General features: G+C 36.5%; 4 protein-coding genes, 1 long non-coding RNA gene and 3 other non-coding genes across 9 annotated transcripts in view; 5 read left to right on the top strand and 3 right to left on the bottom strand.

Annotated features, from left to right (window-relative positions):
• Window positions 1–3,875, bottom strand: part of LOC105227002 (putative phospholipase B-like lamina ancestor) — a 44,592-nt gene extending 40,717 nt beyond the window's left edge. Inside the window, exon 1 of the mRNA XM_049459512.1 lies at window positions 2,872–3,875. The gene's annotated coding sequence lies outside the window, so the exon portion shown is untranslated. The remainder of the gene's footprint in view (window positions 1–2,871) is intronic.
• Window positions 3,876–12,652: 8,777 nt separating this feature from the next.
• Window positions 12,653–12,725, top strand: Trnav-uac (transfer RNA valine (anticodon UAC)). Its single transcript has one exon. It is a non-coding gene; the product is annotated as a tRNA-Val (tRNA).
• Window positions 12,726–13,313: 588 nt separating this feature from the next.
• On the top strand, window positions 13,314–13,511 carry LOC115066217 (U2 spliceosomal RNA). Its single transcript, XR_003845842.2, has one exon. It is a non-coding gene; the product is annotated as a U2 spliceosomal RNA (small nuclear RNA).
• Window positions 13,512–14,882: 1,371 nt separating this feature from the next.
• Window positions 14,883–15,047, bottom strand: LOC115066216 (U1 spliceosomal RNA). The gene has a single exon (XR_003845841.2). It is a non-coding gene; the product is annotated as a U1 spliceosomal RNA (small nuclear RNA).
• Window positions 15,048–15,351: 304 nt separating this feature from the next.
• Window positions 15,352–22,360, bottom strand: part of LOC125778975 (uncharacterized) — a 107,190-nt gene continuing 100,181 nt past the window's right edge. Inside the window, exons 3-4 of the long non-coding RNA XR_007423068.1 lie at window positions 18,908–19,041; window positions 15,352–15,453 (exon numbers count right to left, since the gene is read on the bottom strand). This is a non-coding gene — a long non-coding RNA (uncharacterized LOC125778975). The remainder of the gene's footprint in view (window positions 15,454–18,907; window positions 19,042–22,360) is intronic.
• Window positions 16,248–18,675, top strand: LOC105227001 (kinesin-like protein KIF3A). The gene has a single exon (XM_011206147.4). The coding sequence runs from the start codon at window positions 16,388–16,390 to the stop codon at window positions 18,395–18,397; it is 2,010 nt and encodes a 669-aa protein (XP_011204449.3). The 5' UTR covers window positions 16,248–16,387; the 3' UTR covers window positions 18,398–18,675.
• On the top strand, window positions 19,010–20,894 carry LOC105226997 (tRNA (guanine(37)-N1)-methyltransferase). Of its 2 annotated transcripts, XM_049459003.1 has the most exons (3): window positions 19,010–19,051; window positions 19,236–20,606; window positions 20,757–20,894. In XM_049459003.1, the coding sequence occupies exons 2-3, from the start codon at window positions 19,269–19,271 to the stop codon at window positions 20,757–20,759; spliced, it is 1,341 nt and encodes a 446-aa protein (XP_049314960.1). In that variant the 5' UTR covers window positions 19,010–19,051; window positions 19,236–19,268; the 3' UTR covers window positions 20,760–20,894. The 2 variants fall into 2 exon arrangements, with proteins under 2 accessions (XP_049314960.1, XP_019846134.3); XM_019990575.3 differs by lacking the exon at window positions 19,010–19,051 and having other exon boundaries at window positions 19,058–20,606.
• Window positions 20,766–21,465, top strand: LOC105226998 (tRNA (guanine(37)-N1)-methyltransferase). Its single transcript, XM_011206144.4, has 2 exons — window positions 20,766–20,922; window positions 20,982–21,465. The coding sequence occupies exons 1-2, from the start codon at window positions 20,767–20,769 to the stop codon at window positions 21,159–21,161; spliced, it is 336 nt and encodes a 111-aa protein (XP_011204446.1). The 5' UTR covers window position 20,766; the 3' UTR covers window positions 21,162–21,465.

Raw genomic sequence — 22,360 nt, 5'->3', positions numbered from 1 at the left:
AAGGGTGTTAACTCCGACTGAGTCACAGCGATCACATGCGATTTGGACATTAAAGCCGATCAAATAATAAGAGATGAATACTTATGCATATGTGTACATTGCTTATGAGGAGTAAGATGCAATAGAGTGGGGATTTAATGCAATATTGCACTAACAATTGAAGTTAATGGGAGAAAGTCTGCGTTCTCCAGCAGATAATAGTGTTCGCCAGCGAACTGTCAACGACCACTCGAGTGCATTTTGTAACCATAAGTACTTACATTCTTATCCATTATTAATAATAATAAAGCGAGTAATCTGGCTTTTTAACTGCACAAATACTACGCCGCCCGCATACTTAAGGTATTTAAGTGTGAAACTGTTAATTTATGCACTTAAGATCAAAAGAGATATTTTATTGTTGTATTTTATGTAATTTGTAAAATGTTATTGGTGTGGTTGTTTACATGTTTTTATATTTGAGGGACTTCGTTTAAGTGTCAAACTTGTTAATGTACTCCTATTATTAAATAGAGGATCTATATATACTCAACACAACCGTCAGTAAGTCACTAACTGGAACGTTTGAGCTACTAAATTTTATTGAAAGCTAAATTTTTTTTTTTCAGCATTCGCGAGAACGGTTTTTCGCAGGGTTTTAGGAGCCGTCTACGTGAGCGATGAGTACCGAAGAAGATGGAATCATGAGCAGCATGTGTTCTAGAGCGACAGGATATATGTAGCTAAGGGCATAAAAAACCAACAAATGCGCTGATTAGGACATATCGTACGAATGGATGACGGTGCTCCAACGAAAAGCTCCTATTATTCGAAACCCGCGAAGCAAAGGCGCCCACGTATCCAATGGAAGGACCAAGTGCATAGGGATATGTCTGCACTAAGAATGTACAAAGCGCTTGACCTTGCAAAGAATAGAGGGAACTGTCAAAGTTTTCTATTCTCGGCAGAACGACTCACTGTAGTACTGCCAAAGACGAAGAAGAAGGAGAAACTACTTCAAAAAGAAATGTAATGAAATTTATTTGCATTTGCTCAAAAAGAATTAAATATGTAAACAACTAAAACTCGACGGATCCAATGAATTGGATAACACATCCTTTCTATAATCCTTTTAATATTCCTTCTTCTTCTTTACTGGCGTAGACAATGCTCACGCGGTTATAACCAAGTTTATAACAGCAGGGCATTTTCTTCTTTTCATTGGGGGTGTTTTTTACGTGGCGGGTCTCAAACCCAGCGCATAATCTGGGGATGCCTCGTCTTCTCACTTTAACTCGCCTTCAGTAGGTGGTTTTTTGGCTACCCAGAGGATAATTGTCCTAAGATCGGAAGGCGTGAGGTGGCACATGTAAAAGTATCGTTTCTGGCCACTCCCAAGTGAATTGTGTTCAGAGAACTTTCCTTACTTGCGTGAACTTCTACACATAACTCTACTCTACTCTATTATCTTTAAAGATCGATTGTTAAAATTATTTAACGAATTTCGAAGTGACCGCACGAAGATCTTTGATGAGACATACCCAGTTGCCCTGAAAACTATCACGGAGTATAACAGACAGATATTGGACCGTCGATTGAACGTGCTCGAGGTAGCTCAGACAGTTCGCATCTCAAAATAAACGCCTAAGTCATATACTATATGAATCATTAAAACGTGGACGAACCACTACGCAACAGTATTTAACGCTATTTAAGACTGTCCAAGAAAGTTTCTGCATCGTTTCGTGACCGTTGACAAATTCTGTATATACCAGTGAACACATCATCAGACACCAAGGAATAGTCGAAACAGTGGACTTCAACTGGCAAACCTGCTTCAAAGCAAAGAAAACAAAGACTGCCTTTTCAGCTAGAAAAGTGATGACCACCGTTTACAGAGGTTCTCAAGGTATCATCTACATTGACTGGATGAAAAGGATCAAAAGGTTACAGAGCTCTTCTAAGGTCAATTATTGAACAAATTCTACAACGACGTCTCCACTTGAGCAAGACATAAAAGGAAGCCAGCTCTTTCAAAAGACAACGTATCGGCTCCACCATCAATACAACCAAGTTGCACGAATTTGTCTACGAACTGCTGCCATCATACCACAGTCTCAAGGGTTGAGCCCATTCCAATCATGAATCTAAAATTTGAGTCGAAAAAGGAGGTTATAACTGTCACAGAATTCTTCTTAACAGACGTGTAGGAAATGTATTTTTCAGACGGACTAAAGAAATTGTTATAGCGTTCAATCTAGTATGTCAAACGAAGTGAGTACAGTGTTGAGAAAAAAAATCGGCATTTTTTTATTTTTTTTTTCTAGATACATACTGCCTTTCTGCATTCACATGAGCTGCCGATCCAAAGATGCTATAGTGGTTAGACGTTTATTATCTGCCTTTCTTTCAAACCCATAACACTTTTCTCTCTTTGAAGAATATTACCTCCAAAAAATTGATTTTATTTCCAAGCATGATTTTCCGGCTTCCTTTCATGTTTACCGATATCTTCAAGTGGACTCGGAATGCATTTATTTTGTTGCTTCTACTATATCGTCATCATAATAACTTAACCACACTTTTCATACGTTTACAAGCGAAGGAAAAACGATATAAATAGAAACCACTAATATTGAAGCAAAATTGGAGTTTTGGTTATAAAATGGTTATATATTGGTTATCATATACTATTGAAGCCAAATTTTAGTTTCGGTTATAAAATGGTTATATATCGGTTATTATATCTGAAAATGATTTTTAATTTTTTTTTGATGATACGTTGTTTTGCATTTCAGGTGGCGATATATAGATTTATATTATGTACATACATATGTACATATAGTATATACATATGTACAATATATACCACCAAATCAAAATTCGACTTACCGAAATAATCTAAACTCTCGTGACGTGCTGTTTGTGTTTTAGTTGTGGTTTTTTTTTTTTTTTGATTTTTTGTACACTTGTGTTAGAAATTATTTGAATATTTTAAATACGGAAATGCACACACGTATATATAAATATAATAATGCGAATAATTTCACTTTTTCAAAGCGGCTACGAAAGCAAAGTGAGCAGTGACAATGAAATGCATTCAATTATTGTTGGGAATACAATCTGTTCGATATTTAACACGAAACAACCACGCTCGTGTTAATTTTCCCCAAACGGCTACATTGGAAAATGCGAAGATTTTTATTGAAATTGCGGCGCTGCGTTCCAGTTAAGACTTTTGGGAATGCACTTTTTGACTTTTACACAGTTAAATATGTATGTGTATCTGTGTGCGTTTTTTTTATATATTATATGCCTTTTTTATGATTTATTTAGTTGAAAAACTCCGATTTCAAAATTTTTTATTTCAGAATTTTTTTGTGATTTAAAGTTTTATTTCGATTTCAAGTTTTTCTTTTAATTTTTTTTTTTTTTTATTAACACTTATATTTGCTGTTGTTGTTAGCTGCTAGTCTGTGTATTTCACCAGAAATCAGTAAAACACGCAAGTACTAAAAAATGCACAGATAATTTAATTCCGTTTTAAAATCTCAATTTATATTATATATGTATCACTGTACATATATTTGTTTAGTATATAAAAAAAAAATCTTTTTTTTCACCACTGTCCTTAGTTGTTTGCTCCCGCAGGTTGTCACTGTGTAGGTAGCAATTTATTTTTAGCACTTTTTGTACAAAGAAATGCGAATTTTCACGCTAATTTTTCACTCGACTTTTCATATACACGTTTTCCTATATATTATAGCTTTTTGCTTGCTTGATTTGCGTTTGCCTTGTTGAACACGCGTTCCACTGTACGTTGTTGAATGATCAACGCTAATGATTAGACTGTTGTCCCCAGCTCATTCGGTTCGGCATGTCGTTTACCATTGCTTCGAAATGATTATTACCCGCTGCTACTCGTCGATCGTGGCATTTTATGTGCTAGAATATAGCGTGTTGAGAAGTTTTCAAGCTGCTAGCATCAGATACTCCGTAAAGTCTCTCTCATGTTCGTAGATACGCGTGTACGCTTGTTTGTATATATGTTTAATACCATATATAAGTATGTACATAGATACATACATATGTGTATATTTGTATATACAAGTATATGCTGCCAGCTAGACAGCCAGACAGATATGTAGATACTTTTTGTAATAATGCATTGTTGTCGTATCACCACTGATTTCAGACATGGTGGAGAGAAAGATGCTCAGTATGCTTTGACATTTCATCATGAATAGACTTACTAACGAGCAACGCTTGCAAATCATTGAATTTTATTACCAAAATCAGTGTTCGGTTCGAAATGTGTTTTATCGACAAATTTTGTTCAGCGATGAGGCTCATTTCTGGTTGAATGGCTACGTAAATAAGCAAAATTGCCGCATTTGGGTGAAGAGCAACCAGAAGCCGTTCAAGAACTGCCCATGCATCCCGAAAAATGCACTGTTTGGGTGTGGTTTGTACGCTGGTGGAATCATTGGACCGTATTTTTTTCAAAGATGCTGTTGGACGCAACGTTACGTGAATGGCGATCGCTATCGTTCGATGCTAACAAACTTTTTGTTGCCAAAAATGGAAGAACTGAACTTGTTGACATGTGGTTTCAACAAGATGGCGCTACATGCCACACAGCTCGCGATTCTATGGCCATTTTGAGGGAAAACTTCGGACAACAATTCATCTCAAGAAATGGACCCGTAAGTTGGCCACCAAGATCATGCGATTTAACGCCTTTAGACTATTTTTTGTGGGGCTACGTCAAGTCTAAAGTCTACAGAAATAAGCCAGCAACTATTCCAGCTTTGGAAGACAACATTTCCGAAGAAATTCGGGCTATTCCGGCCGAAATGCTCGAAAAAGTTGCCCAAAATTGGACTTTCCGAATGGACCACCTAAGACGCAGCCGCGGTCAACATTTAAATGAAATTATCTTCAAAAAGTAAATGTCATGAACCAATCTAACGTTTCAAATAAAGAACCGATGAGATTTTGCAAATTTTATGCGTTTTTTTTTTTTTTAAAGTTATCAAGCTCTTAAAAAATCACCCTTTATATACTGCCAGCTAGACAGCCAGACAGATATGTAGATACTTTTTGTAATAATGCATTGTTGTCGTATCACCACTGATTATGGTGGTGGGAAATAGTCTCAGCGCTCTGAGCCGATAGTAGAGCCGTGTAGAAAATTTCATTGCGGATGGTCACTGAAAATGGAGAGAGAAGTCATGATAAATTTAATTGACATATACACAAGATTTTTCAGAAGTTATCGTCGTGTATTATGCGAGTTTTCAAGAGTCTGACTTAACACGAAGTTTTCGAAATAAATTTTATTTAAGGATTAAAAAATAATATTTATTAACATTTACGGCTTATTAATCTTTATTTTCAAGTATTTTTGTTTAAATAGAGTGTGGAGAGCACACGGTTTCCCAAGCAAGCATTTAAACTCAATATTCCTCCTAAAACGAAATTCCAACTGTCAGCGTTTTCGAACAGTGTTTGGTCAAACAACCAATTTTTATAGCATTATCTACGCAGCAATCTGAAAACCGACTCAAATACAGATTTATCATAAAACTAGAACTCCACTGGCAAGGCTTTTCAGTCTCTTTTATATTCAGCATCTTATTCAGCTAACATTTCATTAAGCTGAATTGTGCTGAATAAGTGTGCTATACGACATTGAAGTTTTCAGATTTTTATGGTCTGGAATTTTATTCAGCTACCATTATATTAAGCTGAATAAGCGCTGAAAACCGAAATAAGCTCATCACGGAACTTATCCTAAACCTGGTACTTCATGCAAGGCTCTTTTTTATTTAGTACTTTATTCAGCTACCATTCTATTAAGCTGAATTGTATTGAAAACCTAAAAAAAAGTGTATTGGGCCACCACAGTGTTTGCAGGGTTTTTATGTGTTTGGAATATTATTCAGCCACCATTCTTTCAGCTGAATAAGCGCTGAAAACCATAATAAACTTAGTAACAATATCACATCTTTTGAAGCGCTTTATTCAGCTACTATTACTACAGGCTGAATAGTGTTTACTGCTTAAAATTGTGAGTGTATCTCGAACTCCACGACTCCATCTTACGGATAAGATATGGATCCATTATTATACTACCGAAGAGTGTCTTCTTAGCTATTTTACCATAACAGAAGTATCACAGTTCGAACTGAGTCTAAACATGTAAGACTTAAACGAGGTATATGTATATTCTTGAACTTTTTTAAAAACTCTTCGACCGATCTCATCAGAAACTTATTAATAGCAAAAGTTACCCTAAAATATTGAGGCTGATAAATCTTCTATAAACTTCTATAGACCCAAAAGGATGTAACATTTTTATACTAGGAAATTGTTTAAGCATGAAATAAGTAATAGTCACCCTAGATTCCGTTAGAAAAATATAAAACCAAAATAAAGCTCCGGGACCCCTAACTTTTCCATTAACTATAAAGAAAGAATGGAGGATAGAGCCAGGTATAGAAGTTCACGCAAGTAAAACAAATTCTCTGAGCGCCATTCACTTGAGAATATCCAAATATGATTCTTTTGCATATGGGTCAAGCAACTCACGACTTCCGGTCTTAGACCAAGTTTCCTTTGGGTAGGCAAAAACCATCTATTTGAAGGCGAGCTAATATGAGAAGAGTTGTGCGCTGAGTTTGGGACCCGTGACGTAAAAAAGCACTCCCAATTACAGAACAGCCTCGGATAAGAAAACAAAGTTATGTGGCTTAGCGCCTTTGTGCATACCTTGTTAAATAATTATCCGAGTATGAATATGAATATATACAAAGTAAATAAATGAAAATTTGATCTTTGAACCGTTCGACGATTTCCTCCGTCATTATCATGACCACACTGTGATTCACTTTAGATTATATAAGTATGCATGTATATAATTACAGCAAGCAGTTTATGGGCGGCATTCTCCAATTATTTTTTTTATCGCGCTGACTTCGGCAAGCAATTTGCTGGCGTCAAGAAACAGCTGTTTAAAGCTACAACGATCTGACTGAATGTTCTACAAGCTACTACTGTGCCATACGTAACTCTATTTGTATATGTATGTATGTTTGTATGTACAGTACTATTGATAAATGATCACAACATTCAAATCGATTGATATGATTGACCTTTTCTGATATTCACATACATATACCATACAATGTATATAGTATGGGTTCGAGTAAATAAGGTTAACTAAATAGAGCACAGAAGTAAATATGTGATTTATATATTGTATTTATATGTAGTGTGACAAAAGTTTACATATGTATCTACATATGTATTTATGTCTAAATGAATATATATGTACATATGCCATATATGCCTGTTACCATACACGAGAGCGCACTCATTAAAGCATGTACAGTTGTGCTAAAGCTTATTACGAGAAGTGCAAAGAGTGGAGGATGACAACACAAAGTGTTAGAAGCTCAAAACTGGTTCCGGCGTGTCAAGTGATAAAGACAAATGCTTGAGGGTTTCCCCAAAACGAACAAAAATCAAATCGGAAACGTACATTATACTGTTGCCAAGAATAACATAACTGGGGGTGTGTTGGCTGCATATTGATAAGGCGTGTTACAAACTTTTATATATACCACAGCACATACTCGTATAGACAGTTGAAGGTACATATTTATGTGTGTGATTATGAATTTCAATTAATCAGCACGCATTTATCACTGCAGGTATTTAGTAACACCATTACGGGTTTCGTGCCTCCACAATTTGGCACCTGCAAACCGCACATTTTTTTGGATTTTTATTTTGCAAACAAAAATATCCACGGGCTTTCAATTAGTGCGAGGCAAAATAAATGCATAAATATGTACGTTTCATTGATTTATAACCATATTTACATATACACAGGTGCTTATTGATGACTTCAGCGTATTGTCATCAACTCATTCATGATCTCGCTTCTCGCCGATTGTTGCGGATAATGCATGTCAGTTGGATGCTATTTTTAAATTTGCATATTTAGTTGATTTGCATGCAGTTTTTTCTGATTAGTATACCCTAAATGGAATATATTGGGTAGTCGAAAAAGTCTTTTCGTGACGAATTGGTTGCGGCACGATATTGCTTCAAAATTTGACGAAAAACTCACGTAGAATGGATGCAGTATGCGACGGTGCAAAACGCAATGGTTCCGACTTCTTTTAACGAATAGCTTCGCGTAAACGACTCATAACACTTGTTGACATTTTGGCCGGTCGGAAGGAATTCGGAGTGCACCACATGTCGATAATCGAAGAAAACTGTCAACATAACCCTAATTTTTTGACCTGCTTTGAGGTGTTTTTTCGGCTTCGGTTCACCTTTGCCACAATTTTCGGCGGATTAATCGTCCGCTTCCGGGTTGAAAGCATACATCCAAGGCTCATCACCAGTAATAATACTTTTCATGACATCCTGTTGTAGGAAAGCATTGTTTCACAGATGTTAATGCGAGGCTATTTTTCGAAAAAAATTAGGGATTTTGGAACCAATCGGGCTTTCACTTTTCTTAGGCCCAATTGATCTTTCAAAATGGTTTTCACTGATCCTTCCGATATTCCAACGAAGCCAGTAAGATCTCTGTCTGTTTATCGTTGATTCTCAAGCACCAATGCTTTTATTTTTTACGTGTTGATCATCATTTGACGTTGATTGCCGTCCTGGATGTGGTTCGTCGTCAACGCGTTCTCGATCCGCCTTAAATAACTTGCGACGGCAAACAGTTATGACCGAAGGCCTTTTCGAACATTCTGAATGTTTCAACAATAGAAATTTGATTCCGCACACAAAATTTAATGGAACTTCTTTGTTGAATAATTTCACTTATCGTAAAAATCGCTGAATGCACTTTATGTACTTCAGAAAGACAAGCGTATACTAAACACTAATGATTATTTTAATGTGACATTTAGTGCAAATATCATTAACAGTCAGACCAACCTAGAAAAAAAATTTCGACGAATTGGTTTTCGCGTGAGATTTAAATTAACAAGTAAGGAAGGGCTAAGTTCGGGTGTCACCGAACATTTTATACTCTCGCATGATAAAGTGATAATCAAGATTTCATTATCCGTCATTTACATATTTTTTTAAACGTGATACCTCAGCTCAAATACCGTATTTGTGTAAAGTTTTATTCCGCTATCATCATTGGTTCCTAATGTATATATTATACAGAGAAGGCATCAGATGGAATTCAAAATAGCGTTATATTGGAAGAAGGCGTGGTTGTGAACCGATTTCACCCATATTCCGTACATGTCATCAGGGTGCTAAGAAAATATTATATACCAAATTTCATTGAAATCGGTCGAGTAGTTCCTGAGATATGGTTTTTGGTCCATAAGTGGGCGACGCCACGCCCATTTTCAATTTTTATTAAAAGCCTGAGTGCAGCTTCCTTCTGCCATTTCTTCCGTAAAATTTTGTGTTTCTGACGTTTTTTGTTAGTCGGTTAACGCACTTTTAGTGATTTTCAACATAACCTTTGTATGGGAGGTGGGCGTGGTTATTATCCGATTTCTTCAATTTTTGAACTGTATATGGAAATGTCTGAAGGAAACGACTCTATAGAGTTTGGTTGACATAGCTATAGTAGTTTCCGAGATATGTACAAAAACTTAGTAGGGGGCGGGGCCACGCCCACTTTTCCAAAAAAGTTACGTCCAAATATGCCCCTCCCTAATGCGATCCTTTGTGCCAAATTTCACTTTAATATCTTTATTTATGGCTTAGTTATGACACTTTATAGGATTTCGGTTTCCGCCATTTTGTGGGCGTGGCAGTAGGCCGATTTTGCCCATCTTCGAACTTAACCTTCTTATGGAGCCAAGAAATACGTGTACCAAGTTTCATCATGATATCTCAATTTTTACTCAAGTTACAGCTTGCACGGACGGACGGACGGACGGACAGACGGACGGACGGACAGACGGACGGACGGACAGACGGACGGACGGACGGACGGACAGACAGACATTCGGATTTCAACTCTACTCGTCACCCTGATCACTTTGGTATATATAACCCTATATCTGACTCTTTTAGTTTTAGGACTTACAAACAACCGTTATGTGAACAAAACTATAATACTCTCTTTAGCAACTTTGTTGCGAGATATAAAAAGTCTTACTACTTTTTGCCCACAGTATGTAGTGAACAACCTGAACAGTTCGGTTGATTAAACTATGACCGACGGTCTGAACTAGCCCCTCAGCTTATGAGATATCGTTGTTAAAGTTTGCACACGTTCATTCTTCCCAACCAGCTACTAATTTGTCGAATCCGTCGTTATCAGACCACTACAGCATATAGCGGGCATACAAACTAGCCCATCCAAATTAAGTCTTGTCTTTGCAAACCTATTTCCGGTTTCATTTTCAAATATAATTACTTTCTCTATGCAATGCACCTATGAAGGGTATTGTAACTTCGAGGCAGCGGAAGTTAACGTCTTTTTTTTTTTGTTTTTGTTTTTTAACTACACCTAACATTTCTATTGAGGAGAATTTTCGCAATTCAATTGTAAGGAATTGTTAAAACATTTGCTATTATCACCACTTTGTGAAATCATGTAGTTGTAATTTACAAATAAGGCTTTTGTTGCCCTTTTCTGTGAATTACGTATTATTGTGTATATTTGTGTAAGTACGTATGTATGTATGATTCACCAATTATATATATGCAATTTTTTAGTAATTATCTACGTTCTTATGTAAAAAATATTTTGTGCATACACACGTGTTAAAGAAAACAAATTTGCGTTATCGTTGTACTAAAACACGATATATATTAAGTAAGGCCCGTCAAGAACCCTCAACTTAACTTTGACAATTTATTCTAAAAATAAGAATCTCTGTTTAGAATGTACAGGCTGGCTCACGAATCGTGGAATCAAGAAGCCTTCCACAAGCAGCGTTGGATCTTAAAACTCGTGTTAAAACAAAGTAAAAAAGGGATTTTAATACATAGATACATATAATATGTAAATGGCTTGGTAGTAAAATACAACGTTTTTCCAAGCCGAAGGTTTAACTAAAGGGTGATTTTTTAAGAGCTTGATAACTTTTTTTTTTAAAAAAAAAAAAACGCATAATTTGCAAAATCTCATCGGTTCTTTATTTGAAACGTTTAGATTGGTTCATGACATTTACTTTTTGAAGATAATTTCATTTAAATGTTGACCACGGCTGCGTCTTAGGTGGTCCATTCGGAAAGTCCAATTTTGGGCAACTTTTTCGAGCATTTCGGCCGGAATAGCCCGAATTTCTTCGGAAATGTTGTCTTCCAAAGCTGGAATAGTTGCTGGCTTATTTCTGTAGACTTTAGACTTGACGTAGCCCCACAAAAAATAGTCTAAAGGCGTTAAATCGCATGATCTTGGTGGCCAACTTACGGGTCCATTTCTTGAGATGAATTGTTGTCCGAAGTTTTCCCTCAAAATGGCCATAGAATCGCGAGCTGTGTGGCATGTAGCGCCATCTTGTTGAAACCACATGTCAACCAAGTTCAGTTCTTCCATTTTTGGCAACAAAAAGTTTGTTAGCATCGAACGATAGCGATCGCCATTCACCGTAACGTTGCGTCCAACAGCATCTTTGAAAAAATACGGTCCAATGATTCCACCAGCGTACAAACCACACCAAACAGTGCAATTTTCGGGATGCATGGGCAGTTCTTGAACGGCTTCTGGTTGCTCTTCACCCCAAATGCGGCAATTTTGCTTATTTACGTAGCCATTCAACCAGAAATGAGCCTCATCGCTGAACAAAATTAAAGCGCGAAACACATTTCGAACCGAACACTGATTTTGGTAATAAAATTCAATGATTTGCAAGCGTTGCTCGTTAGTAAGTCTATTCATGATGAAATGTCAAAGCATACTGAGCATCTTTCTCTTTGACACCATGTCTGAAATCCCACGTGATCTGTCAAATACTAATGCATGAAAATCCTAACCTCAAAAAAATCACCCGTTACATATCTCGCAGTTAACTTTTGCGCGAATCTACTGCAAATGAATTAATTTATAACAACTTTTGCGCATATCAAAGAGCAACAGAAGATTTGTGTGCACTTTTCATAACATTTTTTGGGAAATACAGTGGTTTCCGGAGGCACATTACAAAAACGTCTCCTCGCGGTGGTCAGCATAACAAACGAAGAATTCATCTAAATCAAATTCCATCGCTGATTAGATGAGCATAAGTCGTGATTAATTGAAGGCTGTAAAAACTTTGGTAAAGTAGCAAACAAAGCAGCATGATTTTAGGTTAAAATTTTACCAGAAATTGCTTGAGGAAATTAGTTGTAATCGGAAAATTAATCCTAGTATGAATTACGATGTCATCCTATTCAGAAGAAGTCAGAAAAATTTCTGTATTATCGCTTCAAAAGATTCAATTATTAATTTCTTGAATATGCTATATCAAATATGAAACTATTTTAACTGAAATCGAATATTATTTATTCTTTGTATTACCTTTCTTAACATGTGGTCAAATGCAACTGCAAATGCATAATATCCAAGGTATTTTAACATTAACAGTTCTCTTCGTGTTCCACCCCATTTTCATAGCATTCGCATATACATTTGCTGTTTGCCTTACGTTTATATCATAACTTTGTCAAAGAAATGCCAACTGGTTCCATAGTGTAGCGGTTATCACGTCTGCTTTACACGCAGAAGGTCTCCAGTTCGACCCTGGATGGAACCATGTGCGAATTTTTTTTCATTTTTAATAATTTTTAATTTATTTTGGAAATTCATTTTTTTTTATTTTTTTTTCAATATACATATTTACGATCATCATTTGACATTCATTTTCTTAATTTTATTTAGTCAAATATAATATTTGCTAATATAAATATTTAAACATACATATGTATGTATACGTATTCAGATGCATTATTATATTAAAATATTAAAAAATAAACTATATAAATACTTTTTCTAAGTAAATAAATTATATTGGGAATCTAAAATTGTTTTATTCATATTAACATAATCTCAATTCACGCATTTCATGTAATTTCCCTAAAAATAAAACGAAAATATGTTTTGTACTCTGATAAAAATGCGTCCACATAGTATACAGTATGTACATACACAGTAGCATAACTTATGCACATATTCCTCCATATGTATGTATTTAACTACACGGCACTTACGAACATATTGCTTTTGGGGTAGTTGAGTGTCTACCTTGCATATATTTTTCATTCGCTACACGCAATCCGCAATAATTCTCGTCTAGCTTATAGAATTTTGAGGCTAAATAATTTAAATTGTGTATGGTGAAGTTATCGCTTCTCGGCCTTATGGCTAAGATCAAAGTGTAGTATCTGTTCTTATCAGCTTAACATCTGATAGATCCTCCATCGGAGGACAACAAATGTTAAACTGATTTTTGGAAACGGACGGAGTGTTCTAGGGGCTTGCTCCACCTCTGTCGCGGGTTGGCCCGGTATTGCAGTACCACCGGGATTTCGGCCCAAATTATAAATACATACAATTCTAATATAAGTTTTTGGAAAGGAAAAGGAATTTAAATTTCGTTCTGGCGGTCTGACATTATGACAGAAAATTGAAAATATACAAAATTTATTTTTTTTCGTTATTTTGTCAAAAATTTGCTTGCTCATGTGCTGAACACAATGGCCGCGACAGAACATCTGTCAAATATTAAAATACACACGTCACGACACAGTTATTTTGACAGCTGCACGATTACACGCGACGGTAGTAGAGTTGAAGAGAGATGAGGTGGAGTGGTGTGCCACTAATTATTAGTGACTAATATTAAAAAAGTCTTGCGGTATTTTCGCTAGTTGGTGCTGAAAGCGCTCTAGTTTTATAGGCTGGTCATGCCTATGCTTTTGGAAAGCTCATTTCACGCGCTAACAAGTGTTTCTTTTAAGTCGTTCGTGAGTTATAGCGTCGCAAACATGGAGCAAAATAAAGAGAAAATAGGGCATATTTTACAGTACTACTACGATAAAGGCAAAAATGCATCCCAAGCCGCCAATAAAATTTGTGCAGTTTATGAAACCGATACAGTTTCCATTCGCACGATGCTGTTCAACGTTTTCGTTCTGGTGTTCAACACCGTCTGGTGTTCTATTATTTTATTTTGTAAAATTTAAAATAATCACAGCTCTAACAAACTTGACACAAATAAAAGCAAATATGCTATATATATAATAGCTCTTTACATCCATTTGTATAAAATTAATTAATAATTTAAATTTCACCAAAATATTAAAATTTCATTGAAGTGCAAAGAATGTGTACATGCAAAATGGAGAGCGTGTTGTCTTGTATACATGCCGGCCAGTCGTCGCCACACGCTACACAGCGAAAGACAATCGATTTATTGAAAACTAAGTTTGGTGAAGCCCAATCATTGGCCGCCTCGGTCGTGCGATTTGGCGCCGTAAACTATTTCATATGAGCTGAACTATGCCAACAAGCCAGCGACAACTGATGAATTTCGTACGCGAATATCGAATGTGAAATACAGCAGTATCGGCCGATTTATTCTTGAAAACTTCTGCCATGCAAAACAGACCTCCGAAATTGACAATTATATTTATAATAATAATCTCCCCCTCCGGCAGCAATTTGCAGTTTTTTTTGTAGAAAAAAACTTTAATATTGTCTGACAGAAATTAAATTTGAAAGTGATAAGGCATGGGGGAAACTAAAAAAAAATTTAATTACGGGCGAAAGAAATCAAATTAATTTTCAAATAAAATCGATTTAAACAAAAAAAATAGCTCTGGGGACTGAACTTTTTCGATTAGCACTTCAAACGTTAAGTATTTTTATTCTCCCATTCCTCATTTTAACCATGATTTATGTATTCAATAATGTCGGGACGGCGCGAACGCCATTCCCGGCTACCAAAAATTACACGCACGAGTTATTCGCATTAGGAATAATCGCGGAGGTCAACTCAACCGAAAGTGCAATGGCCAAGCCTCGCTCCGGAGGAACCGCCTTCATGATCACGGTAACCTCTACGCCAGGTAAGTATGCTTTGCTTCGCTAACAACCAACCTTTTCAATAAACACATCGTTAACATTGCTGAGAATTGGAAGACCACTTGTATGAGTGAAAGAAAACTCTATCGCTAGCAGTACTTGTTCTTGTTTCGCATACAAAGTTGGTGGTTGCTTTTCAGCAAGTCATATTGGTGCTTGTCATGCAATTTTCGTACTTCTACCACAAGCCTTGTATTATTGATGGATTAACAAATAAACATTTTTGTAAAAATTATATTGAATTTATTTTTAATTTTATACTAAATTACAGTTTTGTTCTTATTAATAAACAACCAAAAAAACAAATATAAATTAAAATATTAATAATATTACTTTAGTTAAAATACACTTTGTTTTAGAGATATTGCTTTATCCATGTTGTTCAAGTCATTAGAATTCTGTAAAGAGATAATAAAGCAGAAATGTTAAAATATTTTAAGCCAAAGAGATTAAAAAAATATTAACATAGGGGTATTCTCTTGCTCTTGCAAGATTGCAGATTGCAAAAATACTACACCGAAATATACAAGGGCACGAGAGCACCCATTGCAGAATCTAGTGATATATGAGCGACTGATTCAGTCAATTTATTGTAAATGACTATTGTGCATGGCTATTGTGAATTGGCGCACCTTCTGCATACACTTTTAACAAAAAAAACTGTAACAAATCTTTGTAATTTAAATAAAAATTATAAAATCTATTTAAAACTTACCTTACTCAACAATTTAACGTCAAAATATGACTTTATGTAAAATGGCAACTACAACAGGGTTGCAATTTTATTTTTGCGTGACATTGCACGCTAATATACATGGGTTTTGGTCTGACATATTTCACAGCCCTTGCAAATATTTTTCTGCGTGTGTTTGTTGTTGTGCCGTTGTAAATCTGCAATGCTTGCACCGTGCACCGGGGTTTGCAAGAGCAAGAGAATACCCCTCATGTTTTTCTCAATATTCCTCTTCTCAATTAATTATTATTTAAATGACCAATTTTTGGTTTCGTATTTGAGTTAAAAATTAATTTTACCTAATATTTATTCCAATTTCTTAAATATTTAAAACACATAATAGTGAGTAACTATCACTTTTTAAAATTGACTATAATTTATATAAAATTATCTATTCACCTTAAAATGCAACCATGCAGTTTTGGGAACGGACATCGCGTAAAAGAAAACAAACTGCAAAACATTAGTCAGCTGCTAAAAAAATCAATAAACACTCCATGGCAACGAAAAAGTGAAAAGTCGAAACTTTGCAATTTTAACAGGTGCAAAATTATTCTTAAATTCTTTTTTACGGTCAATCTAAAAATTCTTAAAGAAAAATGCCGCAAGAGCCACCAATAACTACAACTGATTTGGAGGGAGATGAAATTGAAAATGTACGCGTTGTCGTGCGTGTGCGACCAATGGAGAAGTCCGAATTGAATTCAGGTGCAACTAATGTTATACAAGTGGACAAAATCAATCGGGCAATCACAGCGGTGAAGCCAAACGCCCCCAATGAGCCGCCCAAAACTTACTACTTCGACAATGTTTTCAGTAGTGACTCAAATCAACTCGATTTGTATGTGGACACGGCACGTCCAATAGTTGAGAAGGTATTGGAGGGTTATAATGGCACTATCTTTGCTTATGGACAAACGGGCACGGGTAAAACCTACACCATGTCGGGTAATCCCGATTCACCGCAAACTAAGGGCATCATACCGAATGCTTTTGCACACATTTTCGGTCACATAGCTAAAGCTAGAGAGAATCAGAAATTTTTGGTACGTGTTAGCTATATGGAAATATACAATGAAGAAGTGCGCGATTTATTGGGAAAGGACGTCAGCAAGAGTCTTGAGGTGAAAGAACGTCCAGATATCGGGGTGTTTGTTAAAGATCTAAGCGGTTATGTAGTACATAATGCCGATGATTTAGAGAACATAATGCGTTTGGGTAATAAAAATCGCGTAGTGGGTGCAACAAAAATGAATCAGGAGTCGTCACGATCGCATGCCATATTCTCGATTACGGTTGAAAGTAGTGAATTGAGTCAGGGCGACATGACGAATGTTAAAATGGGCAAACTGCAGCTGGTTGATTTGGCTGGTTCCGAGCGACAGAGCAGAACACAGGCGAGTGGACAACGCTTAAAGGAGGCAACAAAAATTAATTTATCATTATCTGTGTTGGGTAATGTTATAAGTGCACTGGTTGACGGTAAAAGTACACATATACCCTACCGCAACTCAAAACTAACACGTCTGCTGCAAGATTCGTTAGGTGGCAATTCAAAGACAGTGATGTGCGCCACCATAAGTCCCTCAGATATTAATTACATGGAAACTATATCCACTTTACGGTATGCTAGTCGTGCCAAGAATATACAGAATCGTATGCGCGTTAATGAAGAACCCAAAGATGCACTATTGCGTCATTTCCAGGAGGAGATTGCACGTTTGCGTAAACAGCTGGAGGAAAATAGTCATGAGGATCAAATTTCAGAAGAGGAGGATGAAGACATCGATGACGATGAAGCCGATATTGAAATAGAAATCGAGGAGACTCCTGTTGTAAATGGCAAGAAATCGAAGAAGCGCGAAAAAAGCGATGCTGAAAAAGAGGAAAAAGAACGACGAGCGCGGGAACACCAACAAGAAATTGAACATGCTAAATCTGAGCAAGAACAATTGCGCTGCAAGTTAATGTCACTGGAAGGCAAGATTTTGGTTGGAGGTGAGAATTTGTTAGAAAAGGCGCAAACGCAGGAGAAACTACTAGAGCAATCACTCGCTGAATTAGAAGAGCGTGAACAAGCGGAGAAGGCATTACAGCAGACATTACAACAAAAAGAAACTGAACGCATAGATATTGAAGAACGTTACTCCTCACTACAGGAAGCAAGTACCGGCAGTACCAAGAAAATTCATCGAGTCATGCAGATGTTAATGAGTGTTAAATCCGAATTGGCTGACCAACAGCAAGAACACCAACGTGAAAAGGAGGGTATATACGAGAATATAAGAAGCTTATCACGCGAGTTGGCACTGTGTGAATTAGTACTCAATTCCTACATACCTAAGGAATATCAGTCAATGATCAATCAATATACTCACTGGAACGAGGACATTGGTGAGTGGCAGCTCAAATGTGTTGCTTACACCGGTAACAATATGCGTAAGCACATCGCCGAGCCGCAAGAGGCAACCAACAAGCAGGAGTTTATAGATCTCTCGCATGTTTATCTCAGTTACAATACCGATGGCGTCACAAATCCTGTACGTGCAAAGTCGGCGCGTCCACGCACCTCGGGAGTACCACGTCCAACCACCGCACGGCGTTACTGAATTGAGCGCAGTATTTAATAATCTACTTTCCACACACATTTGTACATTTTTTGTTCTTATATTTAAGTTGTGTTGTTTTTTGATTATTTTAGTTTTAAATTTTGTTATTTTTGCATTTGTAACGACTCGAATTCAGGTTAAAACTAAGCACACAAAAATGCATTTATTTTGCACTCTTCTATTGCGTTCCACAATATGTACTAAAACTACTTGGATTTGTTGTTGTGTAAAACCATTAATTTACAATTAAAAGTGAAATAAATATTAAACATCAAGAATTTTTGGCCGTTGTTTACTTATTGTGGGAATTTGAAAAAAGTATACGAGACTGAAAGTGTGTGTGAGACACTTTGATCGTTGAAAAATGTTACAAATAGAAATATTTCTAAACCTAGTTTATATAAATTGTTTCTTTTTTCTACAGTACAATAATTTTTTTTATATTAGATATTTACAATTGGAGTAAATTAAATACACGTGCATACACAATTCTATAATTATTTTACTTACAACAGATTTTAGTACACATTTCCAGCAAACTGTTCTCAGTATTTCTCTCATGTATTAAATTCCGTTCTGTCATTGTGAATTCCACGAATGTAAGAAGAAGTAGCTGAACCATTTGTTTTTGACAGTACGCAGCGCTGAAGAGAGGTAAATTAATTAATAAACTTCGTGTTTTTATGCTAAATTAAATTAAGTATAATATATTAATAACTATTATAAAAAGTTAACATTGATTAATTTTTACTGAATATCTACATGGCATTCGGTTTAAGTTCGTATTGAATTAATGGTTGTGCTACGACGTCTCACGTGGGCTCACGATTTATTGCAGCAATTCAAACGTCAGCGCCACTATTGGAGAAATATGGATTCTTCACTATTAGAACCACCAGCGAGCGTGCGCGGCATGCTTGAATTGCAGCGTGATGCATTCAAAAAGCCTGTACAATTACCACGTTTACGAGTGCCAGAAACGGACTCAAATAAAGTATTACCACTGGTTAAAAAGTTACTGCTGAAGATGGAGAGATTACGACCCGTGCGGGTGTTAGAGAAAAGTAACGAAGATGGGGATGTAGCGCCGATGCGCGAAATTTTACTGCATCCATTAGCAGTGAAATCATGGGATTGTCTACCAACTACAGAACTTTTAAAACTAAAAGTCGAACCCAGTAATTTCTATTACAACGAATTGGTACTTAACTATGATAATTGGCGGGCGGATGAAATTTTCAAGAGCGTGTTACCGGCAGGTGATGAGGGTCTTACATCTTATTCGCGTATTGGACACATAGTACATTTAAATCTAAGAGATCACTTATTGCCTTACAAAACCCTAATTGGTCAAGTCTTATTAGACAAAGTGCCCGGTTGTCGCACAGTCGTAAATAAGGCAGCAACAATTGATAATACTTATCGCAACTTTCAATTGGAACTGATTTGTGGTGAAGCGCAATATCAAGTGGAGACCAAAGAAAACGGTGTGCTGTTTGAGTTTGACTTTTCCCGAGTATACTGGAATCCACGCTTATCCACAGAGCATGAAAGAATCACAAAAATGCTTAACGCCAATGATGTACTCTACGATGTTTTCGCGGGTGTTGGTCCATTTAGTGTGCCGGCTGCACGTAAAAAATGCTGGGTACTAGCAAATGACTTGAACCCAGAGAGTTTCAAGTGGTTACAGCACAACGGTAAACGCAACAAATGTCTGACGCACATGAAAACTTTCAATAAAGACGGACGCCAGTTTTTGCTGGAAGATGTGAAGCCTGATTTATTGAAAAGGTGGAAGGAAAAAACAACTGCAGATTATAGCATTCATATAACAATGAATCTACCTGCGATGGCGGTGGAATTTCTTGACGCTTTTCGTGGTTTCCTAAACGAGGAGGAAGCGAAGGACTTTTTGAATCAGCAATTAAATTATCCAACTGTGCACGTTTATTGCTTCGCAAAAGGCGAGGATACGAAAACATTGGCGCGTGCTTTGGTGGAAGATAATTTGGGTTTATCGCTAACGGACAATTTAGAAGACATAAATTTCGTGCGCAATGTGGCGCCCAATAAGGACATGTACCGAGTGTCATTTCGTCTCACGAATGAAATTTTGACTACGCCGATTGCCAAAAAGACTGCTGAAGAAATACAGCGAAAGCGTGCGGCCTCCGAATTAGAAGAAGATTCAAATATTGCCAACAAAGTAAAATGCAACTGAAAGTTACTTGATTTTAAGTACAAAATGAATAAATTTTTGTATAAATTTAATTTAAGTGACAAGACTTTCATTTCTACTGTGAGGCAGTTTGTTTTTTTTTTGATAAAAAACTGTATTTTCTTAATAAAATTACAGTGAATTAAAAATGGGACGCAAATCAAAGACCGCTGCTGGTAAAAAAGGTGCTGCTGCTCCAGCTAAGGCTGCCATTAACAAGTCCAAGAAGGATAAAAATATATTTAAAGTTAACGATGCCAAAAATAAGAAGAAACCAAAGGAAGTGCAAGGAAAATTGAAAAAGGTAAATGAATGAACACTTATTAACAAAAATGTCTTACTAATGAATTCCCGTACTTGCAGATTAAGGAGGTGGTCAAGAATAAGCAGGAGAAAATCGATGCAAACTTGAAGGAGTTGCATAAGGATATGGTCGTGAAGAAACCAAAAGCCACAACCAATAATGCATCGATTAAGAAAAATAAGAAGGCACCAGCCAATACGAATAATGTGTCCCAAAAATTAGACAATTTGAAATTTTAAAAAGCGTTAATCCATATCAAAACGAGAAATACTCGGCTGATTGAAGTGTCGCGACATTTAGGCAATTAGTTGTTGATGTTTCATTCACCAGAGCATTTTATTTCCATGTTTTAGTATGAATCTATAGATATATGTACTTATATATTATAAGTATTTAGTGAGTTTTGTTGGATAAGATCTAGCATATTTTATGGAAATTCGAATTAACACGCGTGTTTAAATAAGTACAAATGCTGAAACATTAACACACACATACATAATTAATTCACAATAAAACATACGTGTATTATAATACATACATATATGACATAAAGCCCCTCAAATAATTAAGTGTTTTATTTTTGTTTATAAGCGCTAAGAAGTGGATGTTGAATAATCCTAAAAGCATGATAGTCAGTGGGCATGATAATCACGACAACCAGTTGTTGTTGTTGTAATGGTTATCTAGTCCCGTTATGGTAGTAAGATTCATATAAGTTGTCAACGAGGTCATCCAACTGTAGCTACAGGAAACGTGCTGTTTCGACGGGGTTGGACCATTGGGAGAGGGGTGTCAGATGTGTAGGGTTAACTGGGCATGCAAAGAGGTTGTTAGTGTTATGCGGGGACTCGTTGCGTGCTGGACATATATTTGATATGTCGGGTTCGACTCTGGATAGATAGGAGTTTAACTTGCTAAAATATCCAGAACGACGCAAGTTAAGCTTGTCGTCTGCAATGGGTGGCGGTTTGACTACAAGTACGTCATTCGATGTAAGGGGGTCGGGGAAGGTGTTTATGACTCCATTATGAATGGAGGAAATTTCCACAACAGCCGATTCTACATTACCGGAGTTGACTCGGATTTTATCCTGCCAAGGGCTGTACTTTTGGAGATTTAACCTGGTTTGGATCGGTCAGTTTTAGATTAAGTTTGTCATCACTGGAACAATGCCTTGCAGTAGGGTTGCTCAGTATCCTCCTGACTCGTGCTGGTATTGAATCCAATCCGGGTGCGGAGAAATTTTTCTGCTGCGTCTGCGCTAAAAGGCTTCATGCAAACTCCACCTTGGAAAGGTGTTATACATGCAATGGACTTCATCTCGCTCCAATCCTCGTGCGAGAACCACTCAGCAACTACTGCTTCCTCTTATAGTCTGTTCCGTGTATCAAATCGTCATACGTCGGAACTATACATCAGTCAAATGCAGTTCTTGCAC

This window comes from Bactrocera dorsalis, chromosome 5, assembly GCF_023373825.1.
Source record: "Bactrocera dorsalis isolate Fly_Bdor chromosome 5, ASM2337382v1, whole genome shotgun sequence".
Taxonomy (NCBI): Eukaryota; Metazoa; Arthropoda; class Insecta; order Diptera; family Tephritidae; genus Bactrocera; species Bactrocera dorsalis.
Note: the sequence above shows the minus strand (reverse complement) of the source record. Positions and strands in the feature narration are given on the sequence as shown.